We start from the raw sequence: 17,004 nt of genomic DNA, 5'->3' as shown, positions 1-17,004 counted from the left end.
AATACCCCCCTCCCTTATTTAGTGGGAAGAACGGTCCACCTACAGGAAGAAGAGATCCAGGATACCGACAATTGGAACCCTGCATACAGGACACCTGAAGAGGCGGTGACTGCACGATGGACACAGTACGTGGCCGCAAGTTCTCAGGGCTACGGTGGGAAGTGCAGTTTGGCACACCACGCAAACGACCAGTCTAGCAGACTCCTGTTCCCTTTCAGTCCTTTGCAATCTGATCCTCTGCAACTCCGTTTGGACCCTTTCGGTAGCTTCCACGAGTAGTGTTTCCAGGAATGAACGCAGTACATCCCACATCCGCTCTGCATGAAGGAACAACAAATCCATGTCTGATTGCAGAAACCGGTCCACGTAGCGTGTCAGATTCGTGAGATCGTTCTGGACCCGTACCACCGCGAAGAGAGCGTGGGATGAAACCCTTAACCCATTGCACTGTCCACGGTTCTCCTGTAGAAAAAGAAGTCTTTCATGGACAATTGCACACCAATCGGTCAAATCGCAAAAGCGTCAATAAAGACTAATTTTCCAACCTGAAAAAATCTAGCGATACGACGTCTCTGCCTATCTTCTTCAAGACATACGGTTACAATGACGGGAACAAGGACCGTCGCCAGCGGGTGATGGTGGTATGGGATCTCGGTGAGATGGATTAGTCAAATCTATAGGTTCATCCTGAGGGGGTCCGTCTATCAGTGCAACGTGGACTGCCTGTAAAATTGTGTGATTCTGTAGATTACGGAAACTAGATCACTGAACACACACACACACACACACACACACACACACACACAAAAATTCCACTAACCGAATCTGAAGAACTCGAAGGAGGAGGAGTTCTGCGTCTGCAGCTACCGCGTGATGGGAATTCCCAAGGGTCAGATGACTGCTGTAAATAGTAATAAAAACGTTACAATCTAAAGATATTGCAAAAAAATACTATATAGTTAAATTACTTTCATTCAAAACAATAACATGTGTGCGAGTCTACTAACCTGTTCTTCTTCTTCTTCTAATAAAGCCTCAAAAAAGTCCTCATCGTGCTGGGCTCCTGGAGAATCGGGTGAATCGGGTATCTGGTGGTGAAAACCACAAAGATAATATTATAGTAAAGATCTTCAGTTTAGCAATCGGATAACAATACAATCGATAAAAAACCAACTTGTTGTTCCATAGTAATAAAAACGTTACAATCTAAATACATTGCAAAAAGAACAATATTGTTAAATTACTTTCACTCAAAACCATAACATGTGTGCGAGTCTACTAACCTGTTCTTCTGCTATTAAAGCCTCTAAAAAGTCCTCAGCATGCTGGGCGTCAGGAGAATCAGGTGAATCGGGTATCTGATGGTAAAAACCACAAAGATAATATTATAGTAAAAATCTTCAGTTTAGTAATCGGATAAACAATACAAACGATAAAAAACCAACCTGTTGTGCTTCTCGCTGCCGCTGACCGATAGGAGGAGGAGGAGTCGGCGGTGATCCGATGACTCCAGGCAGTATAGCAAAGAACAACAACAATAAACACTGAAACAGTACATGTTGGAAAACTCAGACTGAGCGATTGAGCGACTGAGCGCTCATATACTAAGCACAGCGGGGGGTGAAGGAGTTGCAAAAATAAAACACTTTGTTTGACTTCGTACTGTTTATTTTAAACTCACTACAGCTGTTGTACAAACCACATGCAAAGTAATTACTTCCATATCCTTACGTCCGCTGAAAGTCCATTAGATCCGCTACTACACCGAACTCTAAACTTTTTTGACGTTGTCATCTCTTGCAGATCTTCCTCGTTAAGGCATCTCTCGAACCTAGCAGGCAAAAATGTTACAGCCGTCTTCGATCCATCCTGTTCTATCACCAGCATGACAGCCATCCTGTCAAATTTGGTGTGAACCTTCCTCGCCTCAAGAATCTTGTATCCTGATTTCCGCGTTAATTCCTTTATTGAAATCTTTGGTTGAATTTCACCCTGCTTTTCGAGGGATGTCAGTTTTGACGAAAGATCCATGATTTCCTGTAAACAAATTCCAAACTATAACAATAATCCGTCACAGAGCCTCTGTTAGCTAAAAATACAAAGTAAAGACATGGTCACCTACCTGTAACGGATACGATGATCACGATACGTAGAGATTGACTGTGACTGTCAGCTTTTCTCGCGATATTTTATACCTGATTGGAAAGGTGGGAGGTATCCAAGGTGCAATACCATGTATGGTAATAGGTGTCACATTTAGACTGGAATGCAGCGTGTAAAATTGGCCAACTACTCCGTCACCCCTGTAGGCTTTGTGCCATGCAACACCCATATATGGTAATCGCTGTCATATTTAGACTGGAATGCGGTGTATCAGGTTGACCCACGTTTCCATCACCACGGTAGGCATTGAGCCAGGCCGTAGGGGTCTCGGCGCGTTTTTTATTATAGTGAGTTTCCCCAGGAGGCCTAATCTCACTTAACAAAGAACACTGAACACGTTCAAGTTCTCAACTCAATGCCGAACCTCTCCGTGTCACCTCTCTTTGTCTTGGGAGTGGGCCCCAACCATCGCCCACTCTGTCGTGATGGCCACTCCATAACAAATTTGCCACCTCCGAAAAAAATAAACTTTTTTTTTGTGTCCTTGCGAGACCGTTCAGCGAGTTCGTTTAAGTTCTCAACTAAATGCCGAACCTTTCCGTCTCACTGTCAAGTACTACTCGCAAAAACTTTTATATTTTGCAAATTTTTTTTAGCCCACGTGAACTTTGAAGTTTTCAACTTAATGCCAAACTCCTCTGCTCTCGCAAATGGCTTTTCCTCTTCCACGTGTCAGGAGTAGTCCTCAACTTAATGCCGAACCCCTCCTCCTTCCGAGAAGGGTTTTTCTTTACTAACCTACAATATACTACATCGTCTAAGGCGGACGCGACAAGTCACTTTACTTGGTGAAGCCTTTCAATATGACTTGTCTCATCCAGGTGAAGCTGAAACAATCTCTCAGCAAGTTTCATACAAGCCACTTTACTTGGAGAAACCTTTCAATGTGACTCGTTGTAAACTTACATAGGATGTCCCATTAGCGGATTCAGATTCTCAGCAAGTTACCCAGAAGCCACTTTACTCGGTGAAGCCTTTCAATGTGACTCATCAAACACTTACAAAGAATCGGTTATAGACCACTTTACTCGGTGAAGCCTTTCAATGTGGTCTAATTCTTCTAGCTGGAGTTTCTACGGAACATATCACGCTTCATCACCATAATAACTACTATGGTCCTGAAGAAACTTTCCACTAAGTTGTTGGTACAATAGTATGTAATCCCAGTCCAACTGTTCAGCAAAATCGTGTATAAACTGTTCTGAAAGAACCTGGTGACGACTTATTACTATCCAACAGTAGGTGTCAAAGTTCGGTACCATTTCACGCAAAAAGAATTCAGGAAGGCGAGCATTCTCTAAAACCATGGTCCAAATTACTTTATGCTGAAATATTCTCAACATGTCAAAGGAAAAAAGTATAGTTTGCCGATAAAAGCCTCCAATTTAGAAAGCGACTAAATTTCAAAATGAAGGCATCAGTGAGCACACCGACAGGAGCTTTTGGCTCTCGAGAAATTAGGTCCCAAACATCAGCGGTAGCAGCAGCCGTACTCCCCATGCTAGCACGATGTAATCTCAACAGTGACCGTTAACAGAATGACTACTAAGTGGACTGGTGAACCTGTTTTTAATCAGGATTTCAAAACTACATTTAGCAGCGTGCATTGCACACCGTACATCTTCATCACGGTCATTATGTTGCGGTAAGGAGCAGGAAAATCGATGCGTTCCTTTACGACTGCACAACGTACTATTTTCGTCACATGTCAAGTTATCTAGCTCGTAAACGTTATTGTGAAATTGTCTTAAAAATTTCACCTTCTCGTGTCCGCGTGTATAAATTATAGTAAAAGGCTTGCACAAATTGCGAATGACACGACCGCAGTAAGGGAAATCACCTTCTTCCCACAAGATCTTGTGGTAGTTCTTTTTCTAACCACAGAGCTGTCTTTCGCATTTTCTTGTTTAATTTCTCCCGCGGAAATGGAGGTTTGAAAAACAATTTGACATTGCAATGAATTAGACACAATTGCAAATTCTTTTATTATAAACTGCTTTTTATTACCTTGAAAAGCTTGAAATTCAACTACTGCCGCATTCATTACCTCTGGGATTTGGCCAACGTTTGTAGCACTGGACGTCATCAAAAAGTCTATCGCAAAGGTGACGTGGTAAAGCCTCAGGCGGATCAACGTAACCCTCGTCCGGACTTCCGTTACTAGTCAGAGCTAACACATCACTGACGTAAGATCTCAATAGATCCTCCGTTAAAAACAGCTCGTTGATTTGACGTGTTATGCAGGGCAGACAGTTGGTGAACTGTGTCCACTCGTCTACGGACAGAGTTAATGTATTCTTTCCGTCGTAACAGTACAACGTACTGCTGACCAAACACCCTGCGTACTACCATATTTTCTCCACTTTCGCTTTTAGAACTCCTGAATCTATGCACGCCTGTCGATTCCAAGAGACCAGTGATTTGGTTCGCGCACCCTAATAAAATGTTGAACATTTCCGGTTTCCAAAACGCAAACGTTCCCCTTTTACCCTTCATCAAGATACCGACACCATTGTCGTGATCAACAAACAATCCTACAATCAAGTATTTGGAACAATCAGGATTCAAAAAGTAAAGAGACTTTAGAAACACTCCGGTAACTAGATTCGGGAGATTTCGTTTTGAGCTTTTACGGATTGATTTAATCTTGTCTATTTCCATCGGTTGACTCACCAGCTGCTTCTCCTCCTCCTCCTTCAACACAGCAGCAGCGACAGTAGCCTGTATGTCTTCACTCTTTCGCTCCATGATCACGAATGACTCTGTACACTTTGAGCAAACCTTTAAGTACCTGACGTATTAGTCACTGACTTATACAATTACATATCTCCTCCTTCTCCCCCTCTCCCTCTTCCATAGACGATACCGTATAGTCACTATCATCTTCTATGACATCGTCGTCGTTTTGCACAGTATTATCGTAAATTTCATTTAACAGTCTGAATATTTCATCTTTCCGCCTGTCAATCATTACACATACACAAGTGTCTGGTACATCTTGACAATCCGGTGTGGTATATGCACATTCGCAATAATGCATGTAGCCGTCACTTGTTCGTTTCATTGTTGTTAACTGGTGATTCTGGATTAGTCTACGGATTTCACCGACCAAATCAAGGACGATATTTATCTTCCGTGAACCTTCCATCGTGGCGTCCAATTTGAAACTGAAAGATTCTGTCATTTGAATCGTGTTTTATTCACGTTACATCATCTTCTTTACCGTGCCCTTGAGCATTGTGTAAACGAAATACGAGTCATGAAGCAGTAGACAGTAGGCTGTGGTGTTGGCCTTGAACGCTTCCGTAGCCTCAAATTCTATCCGCACATCGACAGGTCCAGACTTGACCGAATCATTTTGGCGTGAACAATCAATCACATACAGAGGTGTTTTATTTTTAAACGTGTCCAGACTGACGTCAGGCCACCGACGACCACCTAAATCGCCATAATAGGAGTTTTGAAATCTTACAAACATTTCGTAGAATATAGCTGCGTCTCCGTGAATGTTGTCATAAGGGAAATATTGTGTATTTAAATATAGACGGATGTTCGATAACTTACAACTGTCAAAACATGACATGTCTTTCTTTAAGTTGTTTTTCCTTTCTGTCTGGAAAGCTACAATCACGTATCGTGGTTTCTCCAATTGAGAAGAGGTTTTTATAGTCCATGATTGACGTTCAGTTTGCGGCAGTACAGGGTATTCATGCAACTCCCACGATCTAAACGGTATATGTATTGGAGTATCTTTTTCAACTAGATGTAGGATTTTAGCACGAAACAAGTCGGATACAGAGATGTGAGGCACCCGCCAGTACAGATTGGTGATCTTCAACGCGTGAGTCACTGCATCCTCGCTAATAATAGCGTTGGCATCTGTCGCCGACCGCAGCAGTATCAACTCTTGTTTTACATTCACAATTATTCGCTTGTAATCCTCTGCGAATCCCAACAACAATCTTAAAGGTACAGAAAACGAGAATTTGTCCATTTCTCTCTTTCCACCGGGGCCGAACCAGCATGCATTTTCCAGATTCTTTTCGTCTTCTGCACGAGCTGATAATATATTTTTTAAGGAACTGGCTATACCTAAATTCTTTGTGCGATCAATTTCCACACCGCCAATCTCGTATCGGATATCATCAAAGAGAAAAGCGATAGCATTGTTAACCAAAGACACTTTAGCATCTGTTGTTACCGTCTGCTTTCTTACCGCTTACTGTACCCATAACGTGTAGTGTACTTTCGAAAGGAGCTGTTATTAAGTCCTGATAACTGATTGGTATCCGTATTTCATCGTTATTATTAAACGTGGTTGAAGCATACGGATTATGTGTGTGATATTCCAGTCCGGTAATGATTTCATTGTACTCAGCGGGACTCTCTATATCGAGCATTTCCACGAATTGCGCCGGTGTTAACTTTAAAGCCAAGAGAGCGCAATAAATTTGCGTTAGCAGAAGTTACCACTATCAGGCGCGGCGGTCTAATGACCTTAATTATGTTCACACCCTCCTTAAATACTAGACCCATGAGCACCCACTTTCTTTACATGCAACCTCAAAGATAACGTTTCACCTCTGAGATTCACAGGATTGTTGTCTTGATCTTTAAGCTCGACATTTATGGTGTGCACCTTCTGAACGTTGAGTGGTAAATAAATCACTGTACCAGGTGTCTCGACTATTTTATACCCCGGCTCTACTTGTGGAAAGAACTCGTGAATAACGTGACTCTCTACACCGTTATCAAAACGAGCCGCGAACAACGTTGCACTCAACTCTTATGCTGTTCACCTTGAGAATATTCACAGGCAGGTCTGAAGTGTGTACTTTATTAGCTTGCAGCACCTTTTTGCTGAAGCCCAATATCGATGCAATTGTGCCTTTCTTGCTGAAATCAATCTGCACGTTGCTTTTAATCTCGGTCTTAAGAGTATTGTTATTTGCATTCAAGCGGACTGTGATCCCCTCCGGTAGTCTCCCCTGTATATAATTCGCAATATCTTCTACTTCGTAAGAAACCTTCCTCAAACATTATCACTTCATCATGGTTTCCGTAATAAAATTTATCGTTTACATTCTTTTCAATATTGGGAATGGAATTGAATGTGCTCAGATCTATCAATCCAATTACGTAATCGCCATCACTGGTGTCGTATGGAGGAAATACGTCACAAGTTATTCTTGAACCTTTCCCGCTCAGGCAAAACATTCTTTCCGCTGAGAAACTCTAAGCACAGATGTCCACATACAACTGAATCAATCCCCTGACGACTTTGATAATTATACTGTATATCAGCGGTGGGTCCGAAATAGTATATGAGTTCCCAAGGAGGGCGAAGATTTCCGAAACTGTCAAAATAGCTCACGTTTATGCCGGCGTTTTCTGTAGCAAACCCAATGAGTACCGTCACCGTAACTTGAGTCCAGATTAACTATAGCTGACTCGTATTTTCTAGGCCCTGTTTGAGGTAACGTGTCACGCATAAACACCCCTCTAAAATTGGGAATGCTTAGTTGTTTAGCGTAGTGGATCAACTCGAAATTTGTCAACGGTCTTATCGGGATCGAGATTTTTTTTTACAACAACTCCTCTTCTTTTTTCTAACACCAGCCCCCCTCTTTGGATACGGTTTTAGGTAAAGGCCCCTACCTTTCGTCTTTCCGCTCTTCTTAACAACTTTCCTTCGTCTTTTTCCACCACCGAAAGCCGTTTTAGCTTTCATCGCACCAGTTACAGCTAAAGCAGCTGCTCTTTCACCTAAAGTCGCGTCTGACGATTTTACTCTATCCCAAGCCCGCTTTGCCAACTCTTTGTCTGCTTGATTGCGATGCTCCGAGTCACTGTATTTATCGTAAGCTATATCGTGAATACGGCAGGCATCATCCAATAAATTCACCCCCTTCTCACCCCTAGCGATTCTTTTTTTCAAAAATGTGCCAGGTCCGCAGAAGGAATAGCTGGGGATGTGTGCTTCAAAAGGTAGAAGGTCAATCGCCTTGTTAATAACACTAGAGATAACACCTCCTGCTCCTCCGATGGTTCGCTTTCGTCTGACGGACGACCCCTTGCGCTTTGCCATTTTATCCGCGCCGTGGCTAAAACCAGACTGCAGTGTATGCCTTGCAATCACAGTTTATATAATTAGTCTTCCGATCTCATTATTTTCGTTTTGGAGTTTAAGAAAAACGGATCAACAACGTTTGAACGAATCCACTGGTCTTTAGCGACCGATCTAACACTATCACCAGGAGGAGCGAGACGTATATAGAAACTGTAAAACACTTCACTTAAGACACGAACGAGATAGTTCATTGTCACAGCATCTTGCATTTCGGTAGGGTCTGCAACTAACCCTAACTTTTTGTTTGCAAACTCCCAACCGTCTTGCTTCTTTGTAACTGTGTTTGCGTTGAAATAGTTGAGCGTCACAGCGTCACGAAGCTCGACAGGATCGGCCACTAGCTTTAGCCTTTTGTTTCCAAGCTCCCAACCATCCTGCTTTTTTTTTATTGTGTTATTTTTGAAGTAACCGAGTGTTAACGCGTCATCGTTTTGTTTAGGCTCCCCAATTTGATGTAATCTAAAGCGATGAAACTTGTAAGATTTATCCTTTAAATCTTTTGACGGTATGTGTTCGGCCAGTTGAGCGAGTGGTTAGAGCGTCATATGGCCTTGTAGCTTTACTTATATTGCTCAATCTCTGTTTCCGACAGTCAATTCCATCTTTCCCGATTATCACCGATTTACTGGTCAGCGTTTGTAGATTTACGGCGTCGAGATCATCTTCTGGACTTTTTACATGTCTTAGCCGCTTCCCGTTAATGTCGTAGTCACCTTCGGTCGTCAGCTTGAATCCATCTCCTTTCGGTCCTCTTAACCCGCCTTTTCCAAACTGCCTGGATCGCCGTCCAAACTTGTCAACACTCATTGTGCAAGTGATGACGAGTCACGAATTTTACTCTTTATAAATATCTTATCCCAGTCGATATATGTATGTGCATCAACGTTAAAGTGTGCTTGAAACCTACCAACAGCTACGGTACTGTGTACTCTATTGATCCAATGGAACAATTGAACCGCTAAAAGTTTCATAGAATTTTCTTGTGAATCTTTCAAGCTGTTTAACTTGTCGGTTAAAAGTAATCATTTCGGTTTGCAGAGCTCCTAACTTACTGATCAACGTCTGTAGATTAACAGCGTCTAGTTCATTTTCCGGGTTTCCCTAGATTTCTTAGACGTTTTCTCTGCACGTCATAGTCACCTTCGGCAGTCACATTGAATCCCTCGCCTTTCGGACCTTGTTTAGCCTTTGTACGCTTGAAGCGTCGTCCAAACTTGTCCACACTCATTTTACAAGTGATGAAGACTCTTCCTGTACATTGCTCTTTATAAATATCTTATCCCAGTCAATATATGTGTTTTCATCAGCATCTAAGGCGGTGTGGAAGCGAGCTGGAGGTACGGTAGTGTGTATCTTGTTGATCCAGTGAAATAGTTGAACTGCTAGACGTCTTATAGCTTCTTCATTTTCTATTTTGTAAGCTGTTTATTTGATCCTGCTGAATAAGCGCTTGATTTTGAAGGGTTGAAATTTGAGAGTACAGTCTTCTTACATCTTTCTTTAGCTTTTTGTTTACAGTATTCATAACTCTCTGGATGTCTTGCTTCTTCAGATATTGTGGTCTCTGACCAAACTTATTGACGGTCATCTCATCAATGATCTGAATCTCGCGTTACCATCACCTGATATAGTCTTTGATTCTTTCAATTCTTCAAGGATATTTATAATCTCGTTCTTGTGGTTCGTGTTTCCAGCTTCAGCGGATGCCACCAACAGCCTAAGACGGTCGCACAACTCATTTGGATCGTTCCAGTAAACCGTATCGGGATCTGATAGTGATTTAGTCACACTATGAGCTTTCCTGTCAGCTCCAGAACCCTTAACTACTTTTGGAAATAAGTCTGAAATTACATACTTATACTTTAGCGACGTGCGGTGTTGCGATTGATAACTCCATTTGGGTTATAGTTTCTTTTATGAGCGCTAGTTTTCTTCAGTATATCTTTGTAAGCGATTTTGTCTTCGTCATTGTAGATTTCATCATCCGGTATTCGCTTGAAAATCAACTCGTACAGACCCTCTTGTGGCTTATACGCCACATCATCTATTCGAATACTACCGTCCTCATCAAACTGCAATTCCTTATTGCCAACCATTAAAGTATTTTTTTCGTAACGAGGACCGTAAAGATGGTCAATTTTAGATGAACGCCCACCCAAATCCTTCATAAGCTCTTGCATGTACTTTCTGGTCAACGGATGAGCAAAGCTATCAGCGATATATTGGGACGCCGTCTGTAGACCCGTAGGTGTTGAAAGCATTTTTGTAATTTCGTTGTTTCCACCATCACCTTTGTCGTCTGTCTCAAACACTTCTTCTGCTCCAGAATCAAGTCTAGTGGAGACCGATGGTTTTAAATGAGGAAGATTAGGCGAAGAAAATACATTTGGTAGAAACTCTGAGTTTTCATCATCGTCATCATCTGCATTATCTTCCTCTTTCTTGATTTCCTTCTTGACATCGGTGTTGTAAAGTGCGTGTCTCCTTGGTGTCACGCAATTCCTTGATCAACGGCTGGTATTGCTTTTCAAACATCTCCTCGGACTCCAATTCACCCCGCTTAAACCGATTATACTTTTGTTTTATAGATTTCTTTAATTTTGATATCTCCGTCATAAGCTGCTTCTTGTTTCGCGTCATGATTGACACTGAACCCACAGCCTGTTATCTGTTTATTTATATAGGATTTCCTCATATGCAAATAATGAGAAGTATCGATCAATCTGCACTCTAGTCTCTTCATGGTAGTTCTACCTGTCTAAAAAATAATGCCCGCTTCTTGTGTTTTCTAATGTAACGAATCACTTCTTTAAGTGAAACACCTGAGGACAGTGGTAGGCCAGAATAGTATCTGTCACTTTCACGACTGAATCTAGGAATACGTTCACGTCGTGATAGGTCTTTGAAGATAAAAGTCCTTTTTATACCGCCTCGCCATTGGGGTATTTCAGCAACAGTGTACTGGTCGTTCGCTATCGTTTTGTCCATATACCTCTTCAGATCCTGAATAGGTCTTTCCACGTCAGTATTGTGCAATAGGTATGAATTTAGGAGCAGAAACTCATCTGAGTTTGCACCGGTAAATTCGTGCCAACTACTAAATAGTTCTGGTCGTGTTATTCTGTACTCACCGGATCCCTCTACTAGAGAGAGACCGAATTTTTTACACTCCAAAGGTACCGTGGGTAGAGCACGTCTTATGAACTCTGTTGTGTACAGTCCTTGACATAAGTTTATTCACTGCAGCAAACGTCTTCCCCCGTTTTCCCTGTATACTACCAGGAGTTGGCCCGTAGTGTACGTTGTAGCTAACGTCTATGTAACACTGTGAACGTAGCGCGCGTCTGTACACTGTTACAGGTGATCTAATCGGAATGCTGCGACCCGTTAACACTATACACTTGGCTGCGTAAGGAATACTACACCCATACTTCAACATTCTCAAGTATATCTGAGTAAAGTTTAAACTACCGTGAGCGTTACTAAGTTTCAATATCGGTTTGCCAAATAGGTCTGGAAACGGTCTGAACCGAGACAATAAGTTCATGGGTTCACGCACAGTACCGTTTAGCATGTCTTCGTGGTAAATTACTAATTCTATTGGAACACCCCTCTCCTGACATTCGACGATGAACGATATCCATTTTTCACGGTTGTATATACGCTCGTCCGACGAAATCATTAACAATACTATCGGTGGTAAACTGCGACTGTAGACACCCTGTCTCTTGTGACGCCAACACCTCCTGTTATAAGCATCACCGTGTTTACCACGTCTACTGCAATAGTTCCCGCAAAATCCTTTCTTATCCTCATAATACCATGTACAGAGATTCGAGCGGACTTTTGCCGGTCTCCTGACTCCGTCGCTATTGACGCCTGTATATTTTCCAATATCATTGTAATAATAGATCCGCGCACTCATAGTGACTCAAGAAAAGTGTCAACACCAATACGGTACCGCCCTTTATAAATGTCACGGTCTTTGTCAATGACTAGAAACCCGTGGTTACTGTCGTTCCAAGCTTTAGCGCACACCTTTTTAAATGAGTCGAAAGGCATATCTGTATTGACGTGATCGGCGTAAACATGTTTCAGATTCATATCGTCCTGCTTAAATATAATTATAAAATTAGTGTTATCACGTATCAACTGCTTAGGAATACGACTGTAGGTCTGACCGAGATAGAACACATCAATATTGTTGTGTCTGCCCATAGTGAAATAGGCTCTAATGTTGTCATGCTTTTCACAGGCTATGTCATCAAACACCATGATTGAGTTTTTTTTGGCGTCACTAGGGTTTATCACAGTGCTGTTATCGTCCGATGGAAAGTACCCGATCTCTTTAGGTAACACTTTTGCAAGGAATTTATATTTAGGCTGATACAGTGATTTAGAAAAAACGTATATGTTCTCATAAACCAATCCATTGGGATCAAACAAGAGGTTGAACAGCACGTTAGTTTTGCCACAGTTGGAAGGTCCGGCAATAATACATCGTATCGAGTTTGGCAACAGGGGACCGTGCTTACTACCTATTTTGGTCATGTCACCTCCCCCAGTAACAAACCGATCAAAATTAGACACGGGAAGCTCCACGGATTGTTTTACTACACGCATTGCAACAGATACTGAATGCATCACAGGAATGGCTAAATTTAAATATAGTCACCGCTCTCTCTCTCTCTCTCTCTCTCAAAGAATGTCCTTTCTGTCAATCCATGTGTCACTTGTTTTATCAAATCCTGCCCATCTAACTAGTACCTTGTCTTTCTTTCTTCTCAACACTTTTTCAATTAAATAAACGTTTCCCGTGTTCGCCTTGGCCAGTTCAGGCTCATAAAATCCACCTTTCAAGATGGTTCCTTGTGAGTCTTGCAGGATATAAGTCTTGGGATTTGTCGGTTTTACAGCGTACACTGTAAATATTTCATTTGTCCAATTAGGTAAATAACCTTTTTGAAAAACACGTTTGTACTTACTTATTCTCACTTTATCGTTCACACTAAATTTGGCCTTTAGGTGTTCTTGTTCTCTGGGTTTTTTTTGCACGATTTATGCGCTCCAGAATGGTTTTCACATGTTTTTGTCGTACATCTTTCGGTTTCATACCGATGGTTCTGTGAATAGTAGCATTGTAACCCTTAACTATTTTCGGCAAAAGACTAACCCATTCGTAACTACCTCGAGCAGTGAATATTTTCCACATTTTCTCTTTTAATGTTCGGTTGAGGCGTTCAACTATGCTAGCCTTGAGTTCGGAATATGTATTGAAGTGATTGATCCCGTAATGCATCATCAATTTATTAATGTGACCGTTGAACCATTCTTTACCCTGATCAGTCTGGAAGTTCTTCATCTTGTGTTTTTGTAGAATGGGTTCCAGCGCTTTAGCTACCTCCACTGCTGCTTTACTTTTTAACGGTACAGCTATTGCGAATTTTGTCAGACAGTTTATAATTGTCAGTATATACTTCATCCCCTTGTTTTCACCAGCGTACGGTATCATCTCCACGAGATCTGCCTGGTAAAGATCGTCCTTTACCTTTCAGAGTGACACTTCGTCTCCTGAAATTACGACGAACTGGCCTATGTAGCTCGTTAGCTATTGCTTGACGTCTCTCCATTTTGAAAATGAGAAGAATGTGGCAGGACTTTTATATTTAACCCCCAAATTCTACAGCCCCTCCACCGCTGTAGACCGTGGCATGCTCCAAAAGACGCTAGTTCATGCCTCCGATTTATCCCCCTAGTATTACCGTTTCGGTTGTTCACAATCAGCATATAGACTGGTAAACAATTCGACCGGAAATACCCATACAGCTCCATCCAACGCTGTATGCTGTGGTGGGCAGCCGAGTTCCCACCTCCCTTCCTTGCATCACGGTTTGCTACCGTGTTACAAGGGTATTTCATCACATTTACACCTTCAATCAGGTACGGAACATGACCGATATTGAAGTACTAGATAGCGTGACAGGAGATGACATTAGAATTTGGAAAAGCTCAACGGTTTGAATTACTTCATTTCCCTCGTGGAAGTAGTAGCTGAGAAAACGATTAGGATGCAGTTTTTTACACTGCAGAGCTTGGGTAAGGTTGGATTTCAGCAGGGTCTTAAATACGTGTCCATGGACAAAACTATTGCATATTCTGAAGACTGCGAGTCGAGATACGACTGCAGGATGAAACAATGCTTTTGAAACATATACTGACGTGAACACATGTACAATAATAATAATAATTCCCCACATCTAGATCTACCGGAGCACTTTTAAGAGGTGGTGGTCACTCGAGATAACCGTCCAGTGAAGTTTTCACACATCTACATGCGTGAGTCCTCCCACCTTATATGGTCACATCTCACAGAGACCGAAGGAAAAGTTTGTTTCTACAGTGTTTAGACCAACCTCCTCATCACCCCGGCTCTGGAGTCTATATTTAGATAGTGCATCTATGCAGGAGATGCACCGCCACATGTGGTGACCACATGCAGTTTGCTGGTGTTTATAATTGTGGGTCGTCTCACTCAGTACTGTGTTCGCGCCAACTCGAGATGATATCAGTAATTATTGCTGCTTATTCTTTGTATTTAAGTGTTATTGACCTGTTGTCGACTCCATCACAACCACCGTGTCCCCTTTCGAGATCGTCCTCATTCACCTCTTCAACAGTTTCCTGGGGTAGTGTTAGTAGTGGATGGGAGTTTTTGATTCAGGACTCAGAATCCGAGAGTGGATATTCAATACAGGAAGAAGAAGAAGAAGACGAATTCGATTTGCGTGATGGCGGTGACTGGAACGGCTGGAGAGAGTACTAGGATAACGGCTACTAGACTTCCAAAAGGGTGAGTTATTTTTATTTGTTGTCTCCGATTATCATTAACAGATCACTACATTTCACTGTGATAATGTTTCCGTCTCTAGTACACCAAATACCTCCTTTAGACAGCTGAAGATTCCAACTCTAGCTGGTTTTAGATTTTTTACAATAACCGTACGGTAAAGTACCATATTCACCTTCACGCTTGCGTTTTGGGCCAGTAATTTTGAAAACCTTTGTTTCTTTGACGGTCACTATCTGTCTAGACTTTGTTCTCCTAATTCTGTTTTTCTTCAATATCAAGCGTTACCCAGGTTTCACTAAGAACCATTTCTTTAAGTTTTTCAAAATTTAAATTTTTGGAAGTTTTCAAGTTAAGAGTCAAGCCCTTAATTTTGCAGACACATACAAAATCATTTTTGTTTGTAGAAAAAACACGGTAAGCGTACGTCTTTGGACCACCGGAAACGAATTCGATAATATATGAACCGGGACCGTAGTCTTTAGCCAGCTCGTCTGTCATCTGCCCTAGATAGTCACCGGTATTTACTCTGTATAAACCATTTTTGTATAGGTACACAACGCTATCTGTATCGTAGTACAATACTTGTTTACCCAGTGCTTCCAGGTGATCATAAAGCTTTAATCGGGCTTGACTTGTAGTGTAGGCTGCTAGGACAACGTTTACCGTACTTAATGATTCGCCAACCTCCTCTAGATGTTGCCAACTGACCAGAACAACGTCTTCACTGACTTCCTGTATTGTGTTGACGATAACTCCTGAGTTCATGCATAGTCTAAAGAGTTCTTCAGGATCCCTTGTGATGAGAGTCTTTGTTTGGTTTTCCCTTTGACCAAACTTGCCCCAAAACGAGTTAAGCATTAGTTTTGCGAGAGAACGGAGACCTTCGTTTTTCTCTATTTTAACTGGATCTAGTCTGATTCCTTCGTGCTCGAAGTAGTCTTGAACATACCTCTCTCTATCCTCATCTGTGACGCACCAGGAGGGATAGCCAGATGCTTCTTGTTTTATCTTTAAGAATTTATCTATAAATTCAGTGAACAGTCCACCTTCTTCGAAGGTGGCCATCTTGTACTCCCACAACTCGTACATTTCGACAACTTTGTAGCTTTTTTCAACTGCTCTGCGTATTTCATCCATCGTCCATGTGCCAATCAACGCCCTTTCGTCGTCGCTATGTTGACATTCTCCGCTGTTGAGCTCTTCGCCGCAATCATTGCACAGTACGAACATTAATTTGTCATTCATTCGAGCTGGAAGCACTGGGTGGTACAGATCTTTTGGAGGAAGCACTTTGCACTTTAGAAGACCCTCAGCTTGCATTCCCCTTTCCCTGCACTCTTTGTCACCAATGTAGATGGTAGGATGGGAAATCGCATATTTGCCCCGTTTACAGACGTAGGGATAGAGGGAACATACGTCTACGTAGTGTATTTGCTCATCTTCCGTACACCTGTGGTATGTCATCGCATTCCCCGTCCTTCCTCCGAAGAAAGCGTCTCGGGGATTGAGCGGTAAGGTTGTCAACACGGGATGATTTTCCAAATGTGTGAGATCTCGATCTCTTTTCAGATTGTTAAATCCGCATTGCCACATCTCTACTAGTTCGTAGGGGGTTCGAGAGAGTTTTTTCCCATTTTGGCTTTTGTCCTCTCGTATCTCAATTCGAGGGTGTCAGATGGGTCTTCTTTCAGAGGCTCTTCTCTTTTGTACGGAAAGCACTTTGGGCAACCGTGGTAGTAGCAACCTTGAAACTCATATATTCGCGCCCCATCAAAACCATCCACCTTCATCCCCTCGATTTTAACCTCCCGCTCTCGACCAGCATGCTGGATCCTCACACCCCGCTGCTCTTCCTCATAAG

At 42.1% G+C, this 17,004-nt stretch overlaps 1 protein-coding gene and 1 long non-coding RNA gene across 2 annotated transcripts; both read right to left on the bottom strand.

Annotated features, from left to right (window-relative positions):
- Positions 1-776: 776 nt before the first annotated feature.
- On the bottom strand, positions 777-1,375 carry LOC124373141. Its single transcript, XR_006923408.1, has 3 exons — positions 1,284-1,375; positions 1,008-1,088; positions 777-901 (listed from the first exon to the last, which is right to left on the bottom strand). It is a non-coding gene; the product is annotated as an uncharacterized LOC124373141 (long non-coding RNA).
- Positions 1,376-1,713: 338 nt separating this feature from the next.
- Positions 1,714-16,736, bottom strand: LOC124373142. Its single transcript, XM_046831537.1, has 4 exons — positions 15,734-16,736; positions 13,061-13,215; positions 4,837-4,944; positions 1,714-2,037 (listed from the first exon to the last, which is right to left on the bottom strand). Exons 1-4 carry the CDS (start codon positions 16,734-16,736, stop codon positions 1,714-1,716), a joined length of 1,590 nt encoding a protein of 529 aa, XP_046687493.1.
- Positions 16,737-17,004: the final 268 nt, after the last annotated feature.

Source organism: Homalodisca vitripennis, unplaced genomic scaffold, assembly GCF_021130785.1.
Source record: "Homalodisca vitripennis isolate AUS2020 unplaced genomic scaffold, UT_GWSS_2.1 ScUCBcl_4915;HRSCAF=11359, whole genome shotgun sequence".
NCBI lineage: Eukaryota > Metazoa > Arthropoda > Insecta > Hemiptera > Cicadellidae > Homalodisca > Homalodisca vitripennis.
Note: the sequence above shows the minus strand (reverse complement) of the source record. Positions and strands in the feature narration are given on the sequence as shown.